The 15,714-nt window shown below is 35.6% G+C and overlaps 1 protein-coding gene across 7 annotated transcripts in view; it reads right to left on the bottom strand.

Annotated features, from left to right (window-relative positions):
* Positions 1 to 296: 296 nt before the first annotated feature.
* NDFIP2 (Nedd4 family interacting protein 2) overlaps positions 297 to 15,714 on the bottom strand; it is a 48,963-nt gene continuing 33,545 nt past the window's right edge. For 2 of the 7 annotated variants that reach the window (XM_067293161.1, XM_067293200.1), the window contains 4 exons: positions 11,904 to 12,028; positions 9,089 to 9,155; positions 4,089 to 4,194; positions 297 to 3,246 (listed from right to left, as the gene is read on the bottom strand). In XM_067293161.1, coding sequence (XP_067149262.1) covers positions 4,091 to 4,194; positions 9,089 to 9,155; positions 11,904 to 12,028 — 296 coding nt within the window. In that variant the 3' untranslated portion in view covers positions 297 to 3,246; positions 4,089 to 4,090. Of the gene's footprint in view, positions 3,247 to 3,426; positions 3,471 to 4,088; positions 4,195 to 6,087; positions 7,279 to 9,088; positions 9,156 to 11,903; positions 12,029 to 15,714 lie in introns of those variants that run through there. The other 5 variants (XM_067293173.1, XM_067293180.1, XM_067293166.1 and 2 more) reach the window with 5 other exon arrangements.

Genomic DNA, 15,714 nt, shown 5'->3' with positions numbered 1-15,714 from the left:
ATCAACCGAAGACTGCTAATTTGGGAAAAATTCATACAGTTGGAAAATAGTACTAGCTGACCTTGGTAAATATAGAAAAGGAAATCAATATTGCATGCCTGGCACACTTGTATTAACTCATTAAGAGAAATGTCCTTACAGTATGCTCCAATAAAACATGAGATGAAAAGGAAAAGAGAACAGAAGATTGGTTAGCATCCATTTCGCCAATTTGTTTGTAATTCCATGTTAACACAAATATTGCAGTGTGTAGTTTTCAATGCGAAGTGCAAAAAAACAAAAAGCAGAAGTCTTAATTAGCAAAACAAAGCAATGTTTTATTATTTGCTTCTTTTTCATAAGGACAATGAATGCAAAAGAACATAGAAAAAGAACAGGTAAGTACAGAGGGAAATTCCAATCAGATATTGAACATAATACTGAACTTTTTTTTCCCCCCATAAAAAGCTGAGAAGTGGAGGTGCCCCTTAAGTTAGTCTATAATCACTTTTAATATCTCTGAAAGATTAAGAAAATGAATAATGTGACCAGTTTATATATGCATTTTTAAACATTATAGATACAAAATTGAATACAGCACTAGCTTAATGACAACATAAACCTCATCATTTTTAATGTTAGTAATAAAAAAGCAGAATTCTAATATAAAAAGAAAAAAAACTGGAGGAAAGTATCTGCATCTTTTTCTTCCCCAAAGGTGCAACCAATAAGCAACGTATTTTGCAACTGAGATTCCAGTTGTACAAAGGATTGAGAGATGTATTCTCCTACCTAGGGAGAAGCATAAACTTCACAAACATTTAAGGAAATTCAATGTGCATGAACAGAAGAGAGTACCCCTTAAGAGATGATATTTTTAAGAAAGTAATGGTATAACTTAAATGAGTACAGGGAGAAGTGCAACACAATTTTTCCACTTTCAGAGTCTTAAAAATATGATTCCCCTCCCCATAGATTATTTCCAAAATTACCTTGAATTTAAACTGGTTTATTCTTATGAAATGACAATATATTTACCCTAAACAAACATTGTAAGATACCTGTATGAACTTTTTTTGAGACGACCCTCAAAGCGGATGTTGTGTTTGTACTGAACTCAAGACTTTTAAATAAAGCCAGTGTTTATAAACCAGGGAACGCATGTGCAATACTCTGTTTTAGGAACAAAGGTGAACCTAAAAGGATCCAACTGCAAAATCATGGATTAAGGATATACGGCTGCCCATCCCTGCTAACATGAATAAATATCATCTTTTAACAGGATTATGCATATGAATAAGGACATTCAGGCTCAGGCCAAAACCAGTTAATAGAAATTCATGTGAGCAAACTTAGGATGAGACAATTCAATGCCTTTACATCCAAAATTCTACTTAACAGTAACTATATCCCTAATAGCCATATCAACAACAACAAAAAATATAGGTAGCTCATATGAAGATTAAACATAATTTAGAGAATATGCTGTTACAAAATATATTTTGACTTATTTCCTAAGAAGCAATTTAAACAGTAATTTATGCAGAATTATTTACAGGGGACTCAAAGTGATGTATCAGTTTTAAGCAAACCAGTACATTGGTTTGAATTTGATAAAGTACTGATGAATATAAGTTTGTGATAAGAAGGAACTTCAGGTTTTAGTAAACTTAAGAGTTCTACATAATCATTAGATGAATCTAAATTATATAAAAAATTGTGTCTGATCTGGTTAATCTGAATCATTTGATGCATTCCATTTTTACTCAAACTTCAGCTCAATAAGTCAGTGGTACATACATGCTGTAAAACAAATTACCACATAAATCTTTCAGATATAACAAGCACAGATTAACCAAGTCTGACTATACTTAATCTATACTAACAGATGGTTTGTTCTTACTTCAATACTATCCTCAAAGCACATATGCAAATGTGCTGAAAGAAAAGGCAGTAATTATAAATATTTACTAGAATGACCAGAACTGGCACTTGACCATAAACCATCCTGTCATTCATTTCTGAAGCTGTATCTTCACTAATTTGTCTTCTGCTTTTAGTAGTCTTCTATCCTATTAACTTGGAGAGTTACAGATCATCTGGAAATTTCACACTGGTATAGGAAAGGAATGTCTGTTCGATGCAGTCTGGAGATAAAAAAAGAATTGTACTTCAGTTCATCGGAGTGATTAGCTATAAGCAACACTGCTAACTGAGATAAGAACTAGAAGCAGTAAAAAGCAGCTTCCCCTCCCCCTGACCCTGCTATGTCAGGATGGCAGAAGAAAGTGAATGCTGTATTATTATTTTCTCAAAGTTACATTCCGAAAGAACACTTGCGAATATTTTATAATTTTAGAGGTAACATTTGTTATTTCATAAAATTAATAGTCACTGGACAGGACTTATCTGTCTGCATAAAAACAAAGTCATTTAAGCTTGGTAGAAATTAATTTGAACTTCTTGTTTACATTTAATACTTAAGATACTTCAAATAATAATATTTAGGCATCCAGCTCTCTAAGGAGACTCCACAAATCTTGTCAGCCCATACAGCACAGGGATGAGAAATGCTTTAGCTAAAGGACCAATTCAGAAGCCACTGAAGTCAGATGGGACAACTCATTAACTTCAGTTGATACTGAATAAGGCATTAGCATCTTGTCCTAAAGCAGAATTTTAACTCCAAGAGATCAAAGAATCACAGACTGCATCATCATACATTCTCATTAATCTCTTCAAGCTTCAGTTTGCAAATACCAGTTAGTCCCAACAGTTATGTTTAAAGTCATATTTTTTTTTATTATACTGAAAGCTAACATTTAGATAAATACATATATGTTTTCATGCAGTCTCTACCAATTTCCTTATTCTGAAGAGGTCACTGTATTGCTAAGAAAATGAAAGCTATGTTACTGCTGTAAAAAGGAAATGCTGCAATGTAGACACCAGTTTAGGCTGATTACTAAAAGGCAACATAATTCTGTTATTTAACACTTGAACTTACTGCATAGTTTTGACAAAATGGCACAGAGTAAAAGCATATTACATTATAGTTATGTTCACTTAACAGTTTTATTCCATGATCAAAAACATTACAGTATAGCGCAAGTATTGAGTTTCCATATTTATCATTAGCCATTTGTTTAAACGTATATCACTGTCTTAAATAAAAGGAACCATCCTTTCTAGGTAAACACTGTCTCAGTTTTTTTCAAACTTCCAATAACGTGTTGCTGGTAACTTCGCATTGATCCTTTGGCCAATCTTGAAAAAAAAGAAGTTAAGAAAATTTGCTTTATTACAGTAAACATAGCTTCTCAGTTAAGCCAAATATATCATTTAAGCATTTTAAGTAAATTGCAGAGTAATGAAGATGCTACAGTACTCGTTTGTGGATTGAAATTTATCTAGTCATGCAGTAAGGTAAAAAAGCTTAATACTAACGAGACCGCTACTTTAAGTTACATAGTGAAGTCCAACAGATCCACCTAATGGATAAAAAGAATAAAAATAAATAAATAAATAAAGCGTGGATATGTGCCAGACTGATTAGTCAGCCTCCTGAAGGCTATATAAAGCACACTGTTGAATACGCAATAATCATCCTTGTACATGACTATCTTAAGACAGTCATGTAAAGAGAGGCAATACTTATCTATTGTTTGCATGTTGAGACCCATGTTAATCAGATTCAATATGCAGGCAGATCAGTGCTTCCTAACTTGCTGACAACATGCTGACTACTAAAGCCAGTTTCCCTACATAAAGGACAGTATCCAGACGGGCAGCAGATACTGTTTCTTGCTTAGGAAGAATAACAGGTTTTACTGCGTTTTCGTTTCTCAACTTTAGTTCCAGGGAGGACTGGGAGTAGCAATGAGGAAACAGGTTTACTTTCAACTGCACAATTTCAAGATATTCTAGGTATTTCCAAGCACATATAGAACATAGGCAACATTCATGACAGATCTTTGGAAACTATGCAACAGTAAGAAATTCTTGCTTCATGACTGAAGTTTGAAATTTTTTTGATATAAATATTTAATTTTGCTTCTCAGAGTTTTCCTGGGAGAGATAAGATTATCTCATCACTAAAAACTGCTTACCTTTAGTACAAGAAAAAAAATCTTGTCCTATGAGCAGCTGCCATACTTTCAGACATATTTCTGACTTTAAGATAATTGACAAATCCTCGAAAGAACAGGAGGAGTCCTGAAAATGTCAGAAATGCACAAAATGAAGTATATCAACATGTCAAAGTACACAATAAGCTAAATTAATTTTTATCAAAATAATTTTTAAAAGCCCGGTTATATAAAACACAGTCAGCAAGGCCTGTATGCATTATTCACAAACAAGTTCAAGAGGCAAGTGTTCTGCTTTTAGCTTATAGGTATGATAGATATATCCTTACGGAAGGCTTTTCAGAAATTTTACACTCATTCTGGGTTCAATTATCACCCACTAAAAGGATTACGTGAAAGATGTTTAAAAAAGAATACATGCTCTAAAAAATAAACGCATACTATTTTCAAGAATTTATTTCGAGAATTTTTAGAAGTTACTACTGTGTTAGAAGACTGCCTGAACCCCAAGTGTACTTCAGAAATGTTTAAGATCATAAATGTATTGCCAATGAAGGACAAAAAAAAGAAACAAGACAGTACTGAGTGTTCCAGCACCAAACCAGTAACAAATTATAGTAGCTGATGGCTTGAGATTTAGCCATCCAGTAAAATGCACTTGTCCTAATGGAGGAAAATCAGATGTTGAGTAATCTTATTTGAATCAACTAATGTTACGACTACATTTATTACGCTCACCTCCACATTTTAAGTGATTTTTAAATGTTTAAATTTAGCCATTTTTGAAAGAATATTTCAGCTCTAATAATTTACTGAACTACTATATGAACAAGAGATACAGAACTGTCACACAGAAGTTACAGTTGTAACAAAGGAAATCACTCACATATGTTGTCATCATCATTCTACCCACTGAGAGAATCACTGGACCTTTGAACAAAAACTGGGGAACGGGGGGCACTCCACATACCCCACAATGTTGCACAGTGGAGACAGCTCTTAGATCTATTCTTCTTTTCACAGAATCACAGAAGGATTGAGGTTGGAAGGGACCTCTGGAGATCATCTAGTCCAACACCCCTGCTCAAGCAGGGTCACCTAGAGCACGTTGCACAGGATTGCGTCCAGGCGGGTTTTGAATATCTCGAGAAGGAGACTCCACAACCTCTCTGGGCAACCTGTTCCAGTGCTCTGTCACCCTCATAGTGAAAAAGTTTTTCCTCATGTTCAAATGGAACTGTCTGTGTTTCAGTTTGTGCCCGTTACCTCGCGTCCTGTCGCTGGGCACTACTGAAAGGAGTCTGGTCCCATCCTCTTGACACCCTCCCTTCAGATACTTGTACGCATTGATAAGATCTCCTCTCAGCCTTCTCTTCTCCAGGCTAAACAGGCCAAGCTCTCTCAGCCTTTCCTCATAAGAGAGATGCTCCAGTCCCCTAATCATCTTTGTAGCCCTTCGCTGGACTTGCTCCAGTAGTGCCACATCCCTCTTGTATTGGGGAGCCCAGAACTGGACGCAGTACTCCAGATGTGGCCTCACCAGGGCTGAGTAGAGGGGGAGAATCACCTCCCTCGACCTGCTGGCAACACTCTTCCTGATGCAGCCCAGGATACCATTGGCCTTCTTGGCCACAAGGGCACATTGCTGCCTCATGCTTAACTTGGTGTCCACCAGCACTCCCAGGTCCTTCTCGGCAGAGCTGCTTTCCAGCAGGTCAGCCCACAACCTGTACTTTTGCTGAGTAAACTTCAGCAGATTATTCTACTTCTGTTGGTAGGGTTAATGTGCCCAGAAAGTTGGGTGTCTAAATCTGAATTTCACATATGTGGAAACAGAAGTCTAGAGGGACATTATTTTCACCCTAGAATAGGTAAGGAGCACTGCCCTCAGCAGGTCCTCTGCCCCCGCGGGTTAGTGAGGTCCTACTGCCAGTGTCTCAGGCATAGAAAATGAACTCTTACATCTTCAAGGCAGAGCAGAAGAATACACATTAGTTTCTCTCAAATTAGAAATATGCTATCCATTTGACAACTCATTTTTAATTCTGACATGCATCAGATAAGTACAGTAGGTTTAAAGTATTATTAAATGTTAAAAAAAAAAGAATGAATACAGCCCCTAACATTTAAAATTTTCAAACATTCAAGATTGATTTAGATGCTGGCACATTAAATCCTTGTACTTTCTAACAGCACATCTGTATGGTGCTTGCTCTTACAGAAAAGGAGACACCAGCTAAGATCAATCCTCAGTTTGATCCAGACTGGGAAAGCCTACATTTAAGTTAACTATATATCTTTAGGATCAGCTTTGCTTCTCCAAAAATGAAGTTAACCATTTATGAATCTGAGCCAGGTAGCTCAATACCAAGTGCATCATTACACAGAAATTAGATTCATCCTTTTTTTTTTTTTTTTTTTTTTAAAGGACATTGTAGGTGCTTTGAAGATACATACATGTATGCATGTGACAGATCCCAAAGGTTCAAATGAAAATCTAAACTAAAGCTTAACAAGATTAACAAAAGATTTCTTCATTTTCTCTTACATCCTAATAAACTCTCTCTCTCTGGTTACATAGATACTTTGCTATTTGATGCACTTTTTTTTCCCTGTTGTCCTTGCCAAGACCTTGTCCCCTGCCCCATGCTCATTTCTTATCCAAATGTTTTTTGTCATTTTTTTTTTCTTTTTTTAAATCAAAGCCTCATTAGGATACAAAAAGCCAGAGAATGATCCACTAATGGCTGGATCTTTGACTGAAGCCAAATACATTTTTGTGATTAAGGTGAATTCTGCATGGAGGAGAAAGTACTAAGATCTGGATTAGAAGTCTACTACAAAAGCTGCTAGACAGATATTACCAGAGAGAGTCCCAGGTTCAGCTGGAAAAGCAGCTGAAACAGCAAAAGGTAAGTAGGCAGCTTTCAAAATGCCTGAAAGCACTTTTTTTTTGCATTACACACATTGGAAAGCCAATCCAAGTTCAATCCATATTTTATATTTCTCCTTTGGGGGTGAGGAACTTTCCATTGTGCTCCTCAAAAAGAAACATTGGCTAACATTTAAATTAGAAAATTAGAATTGTCTTTCTCTTCAATTTGTTCACTGTACAGCTCTGGAAGTAGACCATTTCACTTTTCCATAGAGTGCGAACACATTTCTCCAGGCTCCAAAAGAGGAGAAGGGAGCAGAAGCAGACAGGTGAACACTACAAGGGAGAAAGGATGACAACAGGTGGGCTCAAGTATGTCAACAGACTATCCAAAGACAAAGAATCGAATTCAGTTTATTCATTTTTAAAGAAATACAGGATATACTACTTAGCGTATTCTAATTGGAAAGTTGTCTGAAACACTGAGATAAAGATCTGTTTGGCAGAATCGCCATGACTTGATAATGCTCTTTCTTTCATGTCCTACTAAGTAGTTCTACTGGGGTAAATTCTTCTGTAGCATTCTAGTAATCTCAGCGTATTCATTTCATCAGTTTAAAATTATCGATAGCATATTTCAGTCAAAACATTCCTAAGACAAGGGAATGTCACTTACTGGATATATATTGCATACCTCGTGATGCCTTTCATTTCAAGGTATATTATAAACTTTGTGACTTGACGTAAAAGAAAATCTTCAAAAGTCAAAGCTGAAAATAAAGCTTTCCTAAATATAAGTGGCCTAACTTCCGAATGAGCAAAGTGCCCCAGAAGACTAGTACAAAGAAGAACTACAAATGCACAGCTCTGACAGGGTGGAAGAAGATGTTAGGGGAAGAACATACTGCTTGTACACAAGTGAAAGTGTTAAACCCCAGTTTCAGGCACCACAAAAGGCTTGTTTTAATTAAAAGTTTATCTGGAGATGCTTGTATGTGTAAAGAGCCATTTCACTTGCTAGTTGAACAGTCACCTCAGAGTATGAGAGCATTCAAGGGGACTGGTTCTGTGAAGTGTTAAACATTTGCAGTTTCTGTATACTCCAAGCAACAAAGCGCACAAGAGTAGAGCAAGGTGAATATTAAAAAGTCTCTGACAAATGCCCTCAAGCATTATTAAAAAGAGGATGCAGAAATAGTCAGATAACTTTGCTATTTATCCCACAAGTAATGCCAGAAACCTTAGATAATCACAAACAAGATCTCAGTTTTTATAATTTACTTAACATTCATCCTAACATTTGCTCTTAGTCATTAGCTTACTTGACTCAAAGGAAAGACTGCCACCTACTGAATCAGCAGCAGTTCACTAAGTTTCCAGGGACAGAAAATAAAATGGATAGTAGCATTCATCACTGTAGTAAAAGTAAACTATTTCAGATTTCATATTCAAATTATAAAATCCACACTAGGAAAAAGGTATAACGGTTGAGGTTTTGTACATTATAATTAAAAACAGACAGAAGAACAGAATCAGAAGTGCATAAAACTTTGAACCTAGGCAGACAGACTTTTTAAAAGAGAACTGACGTCATGGAAGCACTGTGATCAGAAAGCATGAAGCCATTCTCTTGTCTGACTAACTACTAATGCAGTATGCATTTCAAAGGACTAGAAAAGGACATTTCATGACCTGTGTACAAGACAACAGATTCCACCTTCTTAGGATCAGTCACATTTCTTAAAATGTAAAATCTGACATACAACTTTACATATGTAAACATTTATCACTTACTTCCACTATTTTTTCCACATAAAGCCCAGAGGTTTCTTAAAACAGTTGTGTACAACTGTTTTACACAGTTTGTGTAGAAAAACACAAATTCCAAGTCTCAGATATGTGCATAATTATATGTGCAGAAAAAAATTCTGAGTTGAAGGTTAATCAAATAGTCTGCAGTTCACACAACAACATGATAGTAACCAATAACCTGGTCAACACTAAGGAAATAAAAGCAACATACAAAACTATCAATAGCTAAAGAAAAACACACAGCTAAATACATTATAGAACTCTACTTACAAGGACATGATTCATCTTTAAGTACTTCCACATAAAAACACAAATGTTTGCAATTGCCACTTACCAAGTACAAGAAATATCCACCAAAGCCAGTACTGTCCATTGAAATATCCAGTAAAGTAATCTGAGAACTGAAATACATTCACAAGACTTAACTTCAGTAAGATAGGTGACTAAGACATATTTAATGCCTATTTAAATACAGAAAGGATAGAGGAAAAAGCAAATTTGAATAAAAATAATATATCAGGGTAAAATACAAAACTGTTATTTGTGCAGCAATGGACTACACCCGATACTGGAAGCATTATTTGTATTCTTCAGCAAAGTTATTTCAAATCCTCTAAAAACCACTTAGTATTACTTGCTGGAATCATCTGACGTTTTCTGTTACAATGAATCACCATTGTCAATTTTTTTCCCAATGCCTGCCATCCCAAACACATTACAGCAGCCTGCTGCTTTAGATATTAACACCAGAAGCCACATTAGTTTAATCTTATCAGACAGGGATGTTCTGCTGACCCCTCAAAAGAAGAGCTTTTGACCTGCTGTATACCCCCTACTGTTAATCGCTGCCAAGAATACCAGCCCCATAAAGACCCCCAACTCATTAAAGTCTTTTCATTTTCAAACCAGTATTCAGTTCCCAGCAGTGAGCTGAACGCAGCTAAATGAACCTTGAAGTGGCATTTCAACTGTTCCTGTTAGTGACCATGGTAGACAGTTTTGTCCTTTCTGTGATGTGGGAGGCAGCTGGAGGGCAGGGCGTGATGGTATTGGAGACAGGTATCCTTGCCTTTACCAGACTCCAGACTGCACGCTCCACTGATAAAAAGGCTAATCAAATGTCTCCAAAGTTCACATTGGAAATAGGAATAGAGATGTGTGAAAAGTTACCAGAAGGAATAAAATAACCTATTTAGTAGCAGCAATACTGCCCATCCTGCTATCATGTATCTTGCCACAGTACCTGCCCATTTGGCATTTCTAGCACATTTCAGTAGTGTCAACCAGGAGACTAATTCAGACATTGCTTACTCTAAAAAGAGGATACTGGGCCACAACTTCAACCAGATAAACATCACTCTCATTTAATAAATTTCGGATGAAAACAGAGCATAATTCATCCTTTTCCCCTCAAGTGACTGTCTATGAAGAGCCACAGATATTTTCTCTATAATAAAGCCAGATCATATGCATTCTTTAAAGGCCTAATCCTGTAGTCATATTCATTTCTATGAAAAATGCATGGAAAATAAAATAAAAATCAAGCAATAGAATTGCTAAATTGAATTAAAATAATAAGTACTTATATTACCCCCACATAAATACTAGTATTTCTATCATCGAGCAGAGAAAGCATTTTGTATGTTGATGGTTCATTAAAATAACAGATGAATACTTGATTCCCAGGAATTTCAAAGCATTACTAAAATCCTATCTCACATTATAGTCAATACTTTAAATTCTCTAAACACATCTACCAATCCATTTTCTTTGAAATTTATAATTCCATTTAATTGGGAAGAAAATGTATTAAAACCAGCAATCAAGCACTGGCCTATATGTGTTACTCTCACACTTTCTTTAGGCAAAAGAAATCATTGTTGCAGAATTTCCCCAAAAGCAAAACTGTATTTTTATCAGTTTTTACTAGAAGGGAGAAAAAAAAAAAATCAGCTAACAGAGAACATACATGAACTAGGATAGTTTAGACACTGTTGCATTGCATACCACTGACCCTAAGTGAGAAAGGGTGACAAAAGCCTTCTGAAGTTTGAAACAAAGGAACAGCACAATATCATGCATGTCCACACCTGCGCATCACCAATAAGACAGCATTGTCAATATATACCCAATGAACTTTTTGGGTTATTTTCTCTTTGCAAAGGGGGACAACACAGGGAGATGATAATCTTCGCTACAAAAAAAGCAGCCCTGAGGTCTTGAATCGGTCAGCTCTAGTATTTTAAATCGGCAACAGGTTATATATTAGAATTTAAATATCAGCTACAACACAGTAATTCTTCAAGGAAGTTTAGTAGATACTAATTTGGGGGTTTGTTATAAGAAAAGAGCACATTCCTGTCTGCTTGACAATAATAAAACTGTCACAATGATTAAGTTCTGCTCTCTGCTTAGTATGCCTCAAGGAAAGTTGAGAATAACCCCAACAGATACATAGTAGAAAAATTCACATCTTCTCCCCCATTAAGACAAATTCCATCCCAAACCCTGAATTCCAACTAAATACACCAGAATCACCTCTGGTCCAGGAGAATTCCTCTGCCCTGGGGAACCAAAAAACCCACCCTCAGCTGTAACAAGGATGCAGGGCATATCCAGGAAGGACCAATCTCTTTTCTACAGTCTCTATTTGATTTTGACATGATTTAGTACATATGTATCTTATAGGGAGAAAATACCAGATCCTCCAAGGGAGGATAGTTTAGCAAAACACTTCTGAAATGTTCTTCTGATAGGCAGAGCCATTTATAGTTGTTCTTATAGGGCAGAATTTCTGAATAGTACCAAAACCTTTTTGGTACTCTCTCCATTTTTTCCTGTATGTTTTTTAATATTTGTTCAAAGAATGAGTCACTCCACATTTATTCTAGTGAAAACAGGAATCTAAAATGATAAATCTAAATCAGATAAAAATGGTCTAAGCTTCATTAGTAACGTACAGAAAGAAAATTCTCTAATAAAATGGAAAGTCAGAACAAGTTCTAGGCATTTTTAAGTTTTTTTTAATATACTAGCATTTTTAAATATACTGTGTTTTTTTAATTCCATTATTATCTATTTTTAAATAAGTTTCTATGCTTTCGGTCTACAGACAAAAAAACCCATATAGTGTAAATCAAGAAACATACCCGTACAATGAGAATCCATTTGATCAGTGAGAGACCAAATCCACAGATCGCACCATACCTTCCAGCTATGGTATTTGTTATACAGAAGGATAAACAAAATCCAATCCAGTTGAAAATAAATGCCACTATAAAATAAAAGAAACAGTAGCTTCTGTTAATCTGCATAGCTAGGCAAACACTTGACATTAGTTTCACTTATAAACTAATAAGGATATGCTTACATAGTCAGAAGTTCCCTGCTAATAATTCAAGCTTTTAGAAATTTAGCTTGAATCCAGACATTCCCAATGGTGTATTCATTTAAAAATAAAGCAAATCACAAATAGGTTGGAATCTACTGCTTTAAATGAGAACATTCAAAAAATAAAGTATTACATTGCTACTGAAATCTGACTAGATGAAACTAGACAAGAAGGGTAATGTAAACAAAGGACTGCAACACACAAGATTTGGCTTAAAACAAAGAAAAAACCTTGCTACACTTTTATAGCCAAGAATATAGTTATTATGCACACATATGTTCATATATCAAGGCTGCATATGCAGCTTTACCCAGTTTGGATAGAACAGAATGAAAGTATCTGATCTTGTTCTGTACACACATTATAGAAATGAAGATAAGTTGAGAAGCTGATGTTTCATTGGTTACTGTCTTTTCTTTTACAAGATCTATATCCAAACACCTGGTATCAGAAATCTTAGACATTTTGCACAAAAGCATAAGAAATCAAGCAAAGGACTTTGTGTATAACTACTTCTGCTACCTCATTAATGATCTTACACAACTCATAGTTTTACAATTTAAATTTTCATATCTGCACATGTAGTTGGCAAACAACAATAATATCTGTATTGACTGCAGTTTCAGTAGATTAGGTCAAAGCATGGGAATTCTGATTAGGTGATGTTCCAGTCAGAATAAGTGAGGGCAACTTAAAATGAAAAAAAAGGTATACGCTGGGGGGGAAGATAGCTATTCTATTAATAAGAATATTTTAATCTGTACATTCAGATATCTCTCCAAAATAGAGAAAAAGTATTTATATTTGAGAAAGATTGGATAAATTGTTCTGAAGGTAGGATTTCCTTTTGTCTTTTTAAGCAAGCTCTCTAAACTCACCCTACTGTTAGTTTTTACAAACTTCAGTAGCTAGTTCTTTAATGCATCTCTGCTCCTGACTCAGCACAACAGTTTACTGCTCTCCCTTTCTCCCTGCTACTCAGGCTAGAGTGACTTTGATAATGGCTCCAGTAATAGGTATGCTAAAAAGGTGAGAAGACGGACATGTTTCTAATGGACTATACATACTAGAGGAATTCCTAGGATACTTAAAATTTTAAAGGTTATATAAAAAAAATTAAGGATTTGTATACAACCTGAACTCAGTTGTGTATCATTCAAAATTTATATTTACTCCCTATATCATAAGACATAGGGGGGAAAAATGAGTTCTTATATTCAAACTTGAACACAATGACAGTTTTACCCTCCTTTCCATTTTCTCTAAAGGAATATTCAAAATAAATCCAAAGTCACCGGATGAGAATTAGGTGGATATTTAATACCTATTTATTTGCCCAACTCCTGAAAGACAAGAAAACAGTATGTTCTGATACTGTTCACAACAGCTTTCTTCCCTTAAATCAGTGTGCTGGTCCAGCAAGTTTTAGGCAGACAATGAAAGTGAGAAAGAAAAAGCATCAACTGCAAAGTTGTAAACTGCAAGTTCACACATCTCAATAAAACTGAGCCTTAAACAGAAGAAAAATCTCACTACTTAAGTTTCTATTTGTATCTATCCACTAGAAGAATTGCGCTGTGGGTACCTGATCAAAGTTCAGCAATGAGGAACTTCCTACTTCCGTCTCTCTCAATCTTAATCATCATCTTAGGAAGCTTCTCCAACATTTGCTTGATGTCACATGAACTTAATATGGTCAACATCAAACTCTTCTCTTCATTCTTTCCCCGTTGCTTCTGGCTCATCTCCTCAGTATCCTACTGCTGTTCCTCAGATCATCTTAATTGTCTCACTGTGGTAACAAAATTCTTTCTTTCCTGTCACAAATGCATCTCCAGCTTCTGAGCTGACTGCATCAAATGAGATTTTTATCTATATCCCAACTGTTTTCCTCTACCTAAAGACTAGCCTTATCTATCTGTCTGTATCTTTTTCCATCAGGATTTCATGTCCAGGAATATGCTGTCAGTCACCCAAGTTCCCTGAGCTTTGTGGCCCACACCGCATCTGGTAAGAATAACCAAAAATAATTGGTGCAATTCCTGTCTGCCATAAGCCTTGAGACAGTATGGCAATAAAAGGTGTCCATAATTTTCATCCCTATATTGCTTTAGAGAAGCCATAGCACAAGTTTCTTCCCAAAGTTGAAGGAAAAAAAAAAGAGAGTGGGGAGGGCAGGGAAGAAACTAGTAAAATGAAATATGCATCTACTACGCAGAAACAACTTAGTTGTGAGAGTTTCCTGCTGCTACCAATGAAGCCCTTCACTTTTGGCCTGCATCCACTCAAAATTTAAATGATGCTGTTCAGCTATTAAGGAGACTATCTTTTCCTTCATACCACTTACACTTTCCAAGGCATTCTCATACAGACAATATTCCCGATCAGACACTAATACAGGTTATCATTAAAGACGACTGTCATTCTCAAAAATGAGATAAAGTCTGATGAGCTGCTGCAATCACATCTCTGTTTTAATTTAAAAAGTATTCTGTACTTCTGTTTGCTCACCCTCTTTACACAATCAGATCTTACATTCATTTTTTTAGACTCTTGCTGTAAGACTCAACATTTTGCAACAAGAACTGTTTTCTGTCCCAGAGATCACTAGCCTTTGTGCTCATATTTGATGTAACAACTTTTAACTATTGTCCTTTTTCCTTTAATAAATCAAGACATTTAGTTGAAACTCACACTGAGTGCAATGGAACCATTACTTGACTCTACTTCTTTACTACTCTAACAATATGCAGACAAGAGGGACTGATAAAAGTAGGCCTTTCAGTTTTATACATTCCTGAAGCGATGACAAGAGGAGGAAATGAGATGGAAGGAACAGTTTACAATTTAGCCTAGAACTGTTCTCCTTAAAGTGTTAAATGTGGTTTTCTGCTTTTTTTTTTTTTTTTAAAAGAATACACATGCATAAATGTATATTAATGTAATTCACATAAAGAGAACGCAGCCAGTAAGATTGCTTCCTAACCACAACAGAACTCATAACGAACATGGAGGAAGAAGTTGCTTGGTGATGGGGGTGGGAGGGAATAGACTGAAGGAATCTTTATTAAAAAACTCTTGATATCTGATGTAGTGGTCACAATAATTTTGTTGGACTTTTATTTCTCTTTACAGTTTGCAATAAAATAATCCCAGCTGAAACATAAAAACACAATATTCCAAACATTACAAGTCTAATATGCTTATAATCTGTCCATGGAAATAAGGCTACCCATGAGCTATTTCCACATCCAAAACTCTTCTGAGAGGCAGTGCTCAGCATAGGCCTTTTTTTTGATATCAGAAATCAAAGTTTGAAATCAAAAATCTTTTATCCATCTGCAATTCCAAATTAGTTGGAGTAAAATAATTGTAACTGGCAAACAAGCTTGTATTTGTTGCCATTCTCCATTCTCTAACTACAGGGAAAGGCAAAGATTACGTATGAAGCTGTACTTTGTCATTACTAGTTTATTAACACCTGTTAACGTTGCTTCTTTCCAAAAAAGCATTCGTAACACTTGACAGAAAACAAACCTGTGCTTGCTTTTTGTCAATGCTCATTAAGT

This window comes from Apteryx mantelli, chromosome 1, assembly GCF_036417845.1.
Source record: "Apteryx mantelli isolate bAptMan1 chromosome 1, bAptMan1.hap1, whole genome shotgun sequence".
Lineage (NCBI taxonomy): Eukaryota > Metazoa > Chordata > Aves > Apterygiformes > Apterygidae > Apteryx > Apteryx mantelli.
The sequence above is the reverse complement of the archived record's forward strand: the minus strand, read 5'-3'. Positions and strand labels throughout refer to the sequence as shown.